The 9,762-nt window shown below is 38.1% G+C and overlaps 1 protein-coding gene across 2 annotated transcripts; it reads left to right on the top strand.

Moving 5' to 3' along the window:
- The first annotated feature begins 739 nt into the window (after nt 1-739).
- Nucleotides 740-9,762, top strand: LOC144640093 (zinc metalloproteinase nas-14-like). Of its 2 annotated transcripts, none has more exons than XM_078499314.1 (9): nt 740-909; nt 1,413-1,536; nt 2,187-2,278; nt 3,143-3,226; nt 5,986-6,128; nt 7,482-7,575; nt 8,695-8,757; nt 9,251-9,361; nt 9,651-9,762. In XM_078499314.1, the coding sequence occupies exons 1-8, from the start codon at nt 777-779 to the stop codon at nt 9,346-9,348; spliced, it is 831 nt and encodes a 276-aa protein (XP_078355440.1). In that variant the 5' UTR covers nt 740-776; the 3' UTR covers nt 9,349-9,361; nt 9,651-9,762. The 2 variants fall into 2 exon arrangements, with proteins under 2 accessions (XP_078355440.1, XP_078355439.1); XM_078499313.1 differs by having other exon boundaries at nt 9,251-9,371; nt 9,651-9,753.

Genomic DNA, 9,762 nt, shown 5'->3' with positions numbered 1-9,762 from the left:
CCTGAAATGAAACTGAAATGAAATTAAGTTTCATAATTTTTTCAGGAACTTTATCATTTTTTATCTAAGTAAATTATCAGAATGTTTGAAAACGTGGCCCGATTAAGTTTAAAAACACCATTTATTTCTTTTTTTTTTTTTAGAAACGGTGGTAATTGGAAAAAATCATTATAAAGTCCTAAGTAAATCAAAATCATGTCAATCAAAACGTGTCATCCATTCTTTAGTGAATAACTAGTCCCTCCCTTTCTCCTTCCCTTCTCTCTCCTCCCACCCACCACCCTCCCTCCCTTCCTCCCTCCCACCCTCCCACCCTCCCACCCTCCCTCCCTCCCTCCCTCCCTCCCTCCCTCCCTCCCTCCCTCCCTCCCTCCCTCCCTCCCTCCCCTCCCCTCTTCCTTCCTTCCTTCCCTCCCTTCCTTCCTTCCTTCCTTCCTTCCTTCCTTCCTTCCTTCCTTCCTTCCTTCCTTCCTTCCTTCCTTCCTTCCTTCCTTCCTTCCTTCCTTCCTTCCTTCCTTCCTTCCTTCCTTTCCTTCTTTTATTCCTTCCTTCCTTCCTTCTTTCCTTCTTTTTATTTTTTTTATTTTTTTATTTTTTATTTCCTTCTTTCCTTCTTTCGTTCGTTCGTTCGTTCGTTCGTTCGTTCCTTTCTTCCTTCCTTCCTTCTTTCGTTTACGTCTGTCTGTCTGTCTGTCTGTCTTTGTCAGTCTCATTGTCTGTTTGTTTATACCCTAGAGAATGCTGTTGTTGACGACCCAGATCTGTTTGAGGGAGACATGCGCCTAACAGCTGAGCAGCGCTTGGCAGCCGAGATGGGACTGGACGTAGACAAACCACTTGGAAGAGGTTCAATTAGAAACAGAAAATGGCCTGGCGGTGTGATGGCTTATGTCATTGACTCCAGTCTTTGTAAGTATTTTGATGTGATTTTTAGCCTCATGTACATAAAACATCCTTAAAATAACTCACCGGCGAAATTGTGTTGTTATTTTTCCAGGATTTAAGTACAATCACACGGACTAAGCAGCTTACTTTGTCAGACATTCAATGTATCTTATAAGAAATTTCAGTGTGTAATCTCTTTGTATACTTTAACGAGTCGCAGTATCTTAGCAAGCCCGAAGGGTGAGTTAATATACAAATGAGGATTGAAAATACACAGCCATACTGCACACTTAACTCTTTTAACAGGTTATATTTTAAAACCTTTTTATTTTCCCGAAGTTCCGACTTTCCACGTTTTTTGATATTTCGCGCGGAATGATTAAGAAGACTGCATGTAACCTGGCTCACCGGTCTTTTGGAGTACAAATATTATTTGCACCGGAGTTGGATAATAATTTAATTACATTTTAACGTCCATTTCTGTTATTGTTATATAAAAGGTTAATTTTTGCCTTTCCCCCTCAAAGCCGGTGATTCTCGAGCTATGTCGGCCATTCGAGCAGGAATGCAGGAATGGACGAGTAAAACCTGCATACGATTCAAGGAGAGGACAAACGAGGCAGCTTATGCAAACTTTAAGCTTGGTGGAGGGTAAGTTGTATTTTATGATATAAACTGCAGTGGTATAGCAAGTGGTAGCAAATCGAGAAAAATGGCATCACACCTGTGAATAAAAATGATATACACACATGTGTGATATCATTTTTGACCAATCAGCTCGCAGAGGTTGCCGTGTTTCAATGCTCAATAAGCCAAACTTTATCGATCTTAGGTTGAAATATCTTCGGATCTTCCTCGGCAATCTTCGGAAAACTTTGGAAATATTCGGAAAAAATCGGAAAATGTTCGGAATCATTCGTAGGACCTACGGACAACATTTTGAAATTTTTCGGAAAGTTTCGGAAAATGGTTGGAAATCTTCGGAAAATCGTCAAAAACAACGTAATTAGTAGGTTTATATATTAAACAGAATAATACATGATTGCTTGGATATATGAAATTTATCTTCTCGTGTTCAAAACCGATATCTCACTCGTTTGCGCATCACTCGAAGATAAATTTCATCTCCGCGCAGCCGTGTATGATCCTTTATATGTTAACGTATACGTAAAAAAACATTATACAAAGTGGTACTTCGAGCAGATGGACTGTTAAAACATCGAAAATAATTTTTAAGTCAGTATCGTTCAACTGTAGTAAGTGTAAAGTTATCTTTGGACCTTTGTGCTATTTTTCTTTAGGTGTTCATCATATGTGGGGAGAACTGGACGCAAGCAAGATATTAATCTTGCTCGAGGATGTTGGACCAAGGGAATAGTAGCGCACGAAATTGGTCAGTGTAACAGAAAACGAACGCACAAACTATTGCCGCTTATTAGTTTCTATAGGTCAAAAAATTGCGTTTTGACGTGATGACGTGTTTGTAAGAGCGTCAGCCTACAACCGCTTGTATTTCAAAATTAACAACAACAACAGCAAAGAAAAATAAACAATCATCGATCATCATCATCATCATCATCATCATCATCATCATCATCATCATCAACAACAACGACAACAACGGAACAGCGAGGACGCGTGCTCTAAATATAAATAAACTTGCCGCCAAGACAAGCTCTGGTTACATGCGGGCCTGTCTAAATAAAAAAAAAAACTTTAAGTAAAGAAAATAAAGATTGTTGTTGTTGTTCTATTTCGTAAACGCTCAGGAAAACAACGGCACAGGAAGAGGGCAAATGTTTAATAAGGAGAACAATGGCTCTGCACTTGCGTTATATATTTCTTTGCCGTGTTCTGAAAGAAAGAAAAAAAATCGTGAAACTACACCCGCATCGTGAACCACAACGGCAAATTTTTAAATATTTGGAATTAAAATCTTTTTTAACATTTCCAGTTAGTGGGTATCTCTGACACCGATAGACAAACTGAATGGATGCTTATTGTCACGAAATTTAAACTGACGTTGTCCTCTGCGTTGCTGTCGTAGTTGCTTAAAACTAAATTTCTGTTCTGAAAGAGACTTTCGTTTTGTTTTTTTTTTCTTGGCGGAAGCATGCGATTTAATTAGAGAAGTAAAGGTATCGATCGAGCAAAGGATCTTTGGCGGATTACGGACGGATTTTTGGTGTCGCTCAGCAACAAGAAGGATTCTACGCCATCTCACTAGCCAGACTGAGACCTCCCCCTCTTTTTTTAGGTCACGCTCTGGGCTTCTACCACGAGCAGTCTCGTCCTGACAGAGACGAATACGTCACAATCATGTTGGAAAATATTAAGCCGGGTAAGTTAGGCACGAAAATTAAATAGCAACCGATTGCATGAGCACAGTCACTTTATGATCCATGTTAATGTATTAAATGTAAAGTTAGTTAAGGTGGCTGTACACAATCTTCCGATCTTTGGAGCACGTATCCTATATATTGCTCTCACACCCAAACCGTTGCAATTGACGAGCTCAAATTTGGCAATTTAGAAGAACAGGGACTGCATTTGTAATTTTTGTGTGTCGCGTAAGACGATGTTGCGTTACCATGGCAACCCAGCTTATTATAAATCAACCAAAAAAGTTGAATTCCGCTCGATTTCAGCAAAATTCAGTCATTAAATTTTTTCATCGCTTGTGTACAACAAACTCTGAAATATTTTGTGATTTTTAACACTGAAGTACATGTAGTAAAATTTTTATAGAGGCCAGGGAATTTTTATTTTTTCACATGTTTAATTTCAGATTTTTTGCAGTCAGCAGTGGTCTTGCTTCCTAAAGCACAACCTTGCAAAAAAAATTTAAATTCTTATGACTGGTGCTTTAGAAATCGTGCTTTTTTGAAAAACAAAAAAAAAACCGCACGATCGCAGCGCAACAATTAAATTTTGTTTCTCTCTAAGTTTCTCTCAAAGCCTTAAGCTTGAGCGCGCGTGTTTGGACTCAAATCCAGAGAGAGTGCGGAAACTGTGTTCAGCACCTTGAGGGAGGAATTTTCCGTTAATGGTCTCATACATTTTAACCCTTTTTAATGTTAGGTGTTTTTATTCCGTTTTAAATCTTGTAAAGCGCATTTGAACATTTTAAAAAATTTGCCCACTATATATGTTACTAGTTATACCTATCGGTAAGTGCCAACGAGCGAAATACTCATGTTTGTTCATAAGAACAGATATTGAGTGGTTTTTGATAGAACTATATTTGAAATGACCAAAATATGGTAAATTGTATTTTAGGTAATATGCGAAAAAAGTGCTATTTCTCTGGTGTTCATAAATGACACAGACTTGATAGCCTGCGTAGCAGGCGCCGTAGTTTCCAGCGCGCGTATTCTCGCGATCGCGCACTCTTTTAAACACACTAAAAACGTACACAGATGTCTGCTACGCAGGCTACGGGTTTGACAGATTGATAACTCTTGACAAATCTTTAAATTCTTTTCAACGTTAAAATGTCACAAAATGTAGGCAAAAAATGAGGTTTAATCACTGTTTTTTAAATACTTTACAACACGCGGTGGTTAAAATGTTTCCGTCCACAAAAGGGATACTTGCATTTCAAGAACTTCTTATAAATCAGATCCCAAAATCAAAATTGCTAAGATGCTTTTTTAAAAATAATTTTCAGTAATCAGAGACAGTAATGCACGGGTCAGATTTCAGTCTCGCATGCGAAGTGTCATGTTCAGTTACGCAAAACTTGAAAAATTTGAACAGAAAACAAAACTTGAACGGTCAAGGATTATTTGGAGACAAAATTTTTATTCAAGTTAACATTACATTTGCCGTTAGAAGCAAAAAACTTTTGACTTTCTTGTGTGTATGACATGCAGTAATTTAAGTGAGCGTCGCTTTGTATTGATGTTATTCCTACGCGGAGCGAAAATGCGTGCCAAATAAAATATAATAAACGGTATTTGATTTGGAATAAATCATCGGTCAAACAATTACTATAAACACAATCAACACTAAAAGGGAGCATTTACCCGACTTCAGCATTCTCATTAGTCAAGAAAACTCTATTTGAAGTCAACAGTCCGCTTTTGATTTTCATGTCTCTCTTCGATCGTAAATCAAAGGACTCCAAAGTCGAAAGATTATTTCATCGCTTTGAAGACCTTGATGTTCATTTTTTCGGCGGTCGAATATTCTGTAGGGTATTCTCTTTCGATTTATAATTCCCTAAAGGTGTATTGATCGGTAAAGGGATGAATGACCACATTGAAAATTTTAACAGCGAGCCGCGTGGACGCCATTTTGGTCATTTGCTCTCTAGCAAGGAGTGAGAGACTGGGAACCAGTTGGGAAGAACAATACAACCCAAATATGGGGTTTACTTACACCCAAATATGGTAAAAAAAAGTCCCTTACGCAGAACTTAAGATTTTCTCTGCCTATACACTCATACGCACACGGCTCTATGATTCTGCCGCCTCGACAGCCTCGCCTCTTGGCTCGGCTGTCTCGTTGGCAATTATTATTATGTAATGTTTAATAAATGAGCAGGAGTGTTTTATCAAGTTTAAAACACGACGCGCAGCCGAGTGTTTTAGACTTGATAAAACACGAACTGCGAATTTATTGAACGGCATAAAAATCATCTGATGAAGATCAACTCATTCTTGCACTAATATTTAGATTTGGGGTTATTTTGGCCTAGAAAATTGGACGTGTCTTTATCAGATATAAAGACACTCATTAAACATTAATTTCTTTTGTATTTTCTTTATGAATTATTGTTTATTAATGTTATGTTCTTTACGTAATGTTTGCTTAAAGTCCTTAGCTTCGAGACCAAACCATGGTCCTGGCGCACTAAAGGGTAGCCAGTTTTTAGCTCGACAACGCCTTCCTCAAAATATGCGCTGTACCCAGCAAGGTTATCTTCTGTAGTTCACTGATGCTCATTATTATTATTATTATTATTATTATTATTATTATTATTATTATTAACCTACCTTAGATTTTTTCGTTACATGGCATCCTTCTATCACGCCCGCAGTTCATTTTAAAGAAATATATACATACTTTATTTTAATAATTTTCATTTTGTTTTAGGAAAAGAGCGCAACTTCAACAAGTATCCCAAATCAACTATCGACTCTCTTGGAACTGACTATGACTACGGCAGTGTGATGCATTATCGGGGCACGTCGTTTTCAAAGAACGGAAAACCTACCATCGTCGCTAAGAAACCTGGGGTACGTTAAGTCATGGACAAGTTCAGTTTTTCACTTAAAAAAATTACCTTTATTTAGACACGGTAAGGATTAAAGCTATAAGCTTGTGGGGCCGTGTATTCCCGATCGAATTGGAATTTGGAAGTGTTGGTTTTTGTGGAGGGAGGAAAACCAGAGAACACGGAGAAAAACCCTCGGAGCAAGGACGAGAACCAACAAACAAGGCTCCCTCGACAAGCAAAGGTTGTTTAATGACATTTCTTCTGAAATTATAGGTAGTTATCATCGCGATTTTATGGGAGGCGCGGTGGCTTAATGGTTAGTGCGCCAGACTCCGGATCGAATGGTCCGGGGTCACTTGTGTTGTGTTCTTGGGCAAGACACTACTCTCATAGTGCCTTTCTCCACCCAGGTGTATAAATGGGTACCGGCGACATAATGCTGGGGTGGAACCCTGCGATGGACTAGCATCCCATTCAGGGGGGAAGTAGAAATATCCCTAGCCGCTTAATGCTACGGAAACCGGGATAAGCTCCTGTAGTGTGGGCCGCATGGCTCGTGGCTTCCCCTTTATTTTTGCGATTCGCGATGTGGGCAACTCAGAAAATATTAAACGATTTACCAAACTGTGTAACACGTTACTAACAATTTGATTTCTTGTCCAAACCGTTGCTTTAAGATCTGCGCCTGCTTTTTTTTTTTACTTTTCTTACTACAACCAATCACAATCACATTGTAGTAAGTTAAGCAAGATCTCGTAAAAATAAAATTGTCTAATTTTCTTGTTTAAAATATTGGAAACACTTGATGCTCAGGGGAGCTTTCCATTTGCATGGAATTTTCGGTGAGAATTTTTTGGCAAATGGAACAGTGCAAATCTTCCCATCACGTAAACGTTCCTTTTAAAAAGTCCCGTTTTGATAGAACTGTGAAGAGCCTGGGTCCGAAAAAAACATGGTGATCGAAGGTGAAACTTTTCCACATTATCTTCCTTCTTCATGAAGACTTGAAGAAAGTTCAAGGGAAAAACCCTCGCCCTTAGAGAAGAAACGACCTCTATCTACACTCGACAGGAATTTCGGATAAATTTGAATCGATTAACAGGTAAATTTTAGCGTTCTTAGGCTCAGATGATGACCTTGCTCGGCGAACGAACAGTCTGGTCGTAGCAACTGGAACAGTAAATTTCCGGTCAAACCGGGAAAACGGAAAAAGCGGAATACCTTAAATTTCCAGTGGAAAGGCCCGTTCCATTTTAATTCCCACGGAAAAAAAGGAAGGAAAGGAAAGGAAAGCGCTCCAGATATATAATTCTTATAAGCTACTTTAAAATTTGTCAAGTAGACAACATCATTTTGTACTTTTAATTCCCAGGTTACACTTGGTCAGCGGAGAGGTTTAAGTCCAATTGATGCCCAGCAGGGAAACCTACTGTACAAGGGAGAGTGTGGCGGCGGAGGAGGGGGAGGTAACTTGTGATCAGGCGTTCTTTTTTCAAGTCATGTTGTCATCGGATTATATGCGGATGGATTTCAATTTCTGGCGGCAGAATAAGTTATAATGTTTCGCAACAAACTTGTATTGACAGCAAAAGGGGGCAATAAGAGACATAAGTTTATCAAACAAGGAATGATTTGTAGCTATTCTGAAGTTGTGTAGATATTTCGACCTCCTAAGAATTACAAGGTGCACTTCAAGTAGGAGGTTTTGCTTTATAAAAGAAGATCAAGATTCTAAGATCGATCGAGTTTAATCACTATTATATGTGGACCGGCGGAAAGGTGTTTCAACTGCTTCACCGTTTAAAATATGTTTCAAAGGAAGCCCTTAATATTGCAAACAGTTCGTCATGTAGCTATATGCGTTTGGTGAATTACTTGCCGTTATCAGTAGAACCCCGGTAACTCAAACTCGGATAACTCGAACTCCCCGCTAACTCTTACTTATCCATTTCCAATGATTTCACCCCACTTTTCAGTCATTTTAACTCGGTTAAATCTCAGATAACTCAAATTCCCCGTTAACTTGAGCTAAATTTCGTTTCCTTGATCAAAATTTACTCCAAAAACTCGAATTCTGGTTCTTGCAACTGGCCACGGATGCCCACTAAAATATCCTATCACCAATTCTTGTCGTATTATCGGATTTAAACACTAAAACTAACAATACTACTACAGCAACTTGATATAAATTAGTACAATGAGCAGATGGCTTATTAACAGTTATTTCCCGATCGTAGGATCATACATACATGAACAGTACTGTATTGTAATCGCTTTACAGTTTCTGACTAATTTGCACTGTATGTATACTGAAGTGCTGAAAAATCAGTTAACTATCAATTTTTAACATGGCAAATTGAATATTCAATCGACCCCGATAACTCGAACTGTTTTTCGTTTTAATTTCCTTCAGAGCTCGAGTTACCGGGGTTCTTCTGTATGCAGAATATACATTCGTACAAGCGATCATTTCATTGCATTCACAGCATGAAAATAGAGATTTACCAAGAGCCTATCAAACTTTACACCATATCATTACTGGAAGATATAACGTTTGAGTTCTGTTTGCTATTTCTGTCTCACAGGACCAGCAACATTGCCTCCTACAACACGACCAACCACACCAGGGGGTGGTGGAGGGGGAGGAGGTTGGTGATCATATTATATTGCCAAAAAGCAATTGTCGTTGTAACTTACGAAAAATATATCACATACCATACTAAAGAGACAGCAACAACTAAAGAGACAACAACAACAACAACGTTTATTTGAAATGCAAAATTACAAGTGTAAATTACTTAAACAATAAAGAGATAGAAGGGATAGGCGTGAAGAAGTGTTGGCGCTAATTCAGTAGTAACCAATCTGTGAGAATTCTTTTTGGGAAACGCTTTTGTCTTTGAAGGTATTTATGTGTCCACGAGAAACATATTTTTGATGGGCTAGTCCCGAAAGTCTGGAACTTCAAGCAATGATGAGTGAAAACTTTATTTAACTTTGCACTCGTATTACTTAAGTTAGTTTTTTCGGTTTTTCAATGTAACTATTGAAAAAGTTTTGAGAACATAAAAAATCCTCGCACAACATACACACCATAAACGGTTATTGCAATAACTCAAACCACTAAGCTTATCATTTCAGGCAACTGTAAAGATGTGTTCCCCTATTGTCAGTCATATTACTGTCACCATAAGGATTGGGCTAAAGCGAATTGCGCAAAGACCTGTCGCATGTGTTGACCTGCCAAACAAGGTGTGTCCAGGCAAGTTATTGTCTGTAGAAATTGAGGGTAAAGATACTTTGCATTTTCTTCGACTGCAAATATCATAAAATAATGTTTTCTCGATAGATGGATACATGCGCATTTTATATGACTAACAGTGTCATAGATTACATCAGTATTATTTGTTTTAAAAAAAATTCTGAATCATTTATAGTAGGGTAAAAGATATAGATACTAAGTTAAATCTGTCGACAACTACACAAACAAACGTTTTCTGCAATATTCCTTATTTTAATTTTCTATCTTCAAATCTTGCAGGTCGTTTGTATCCGGAAATTCACCATTAATGCAGGTGTTGATGCTGAGTAAAACAGAATACAAAATAAAAAAACGATAAAACTATCTATTGCGTCATGTGTATGTTATAATT

Source organism: Oculina patagonica, unplaced genomic scaffold (genome assembly GCF_052425735.1).
Source record: "Oculina patagonica isolate OP01 unplaced genomic scaffold, crgOcupat unplaced181, whole genome shotgun sequence".
Taxonomy (NCBI): domain Eukaryota; kingdom Metazoa; phylum Cnidaria; class Anthozoa; order Scleractinia; family Oculinidae; genus Oculina; species Oculina patagonica.
This window is presented reverse-complemented; position numbering and strand designations above follow the sequence as displayed.

Excerpts from the sequence above, each read along its gene's own strand:
- LOC144640093 (XM_078499314.1), top strand. The coding sequence starts at position 777 with ATGCGCCTAACAGCTGAGCAGCGCTTGGCAGCCGAGATGGGACTGGAC. Across the intron at positions 1,537-2,186 it reads AACTTTAAGCTTGGTGGAGG|GTGTTCATCATATGTGGGGA; the intron begins GTAAGTTGTATT and ends ATTTTTCTTTAG. Across the intron at positions 7,576-8,694 it reads TGGCGGCGGAGGAGGGGGAG|GACCAGCAACATTGCCTCCT; the intron begins GTAACTTGTGAT and ends TCTGTCTCACAG.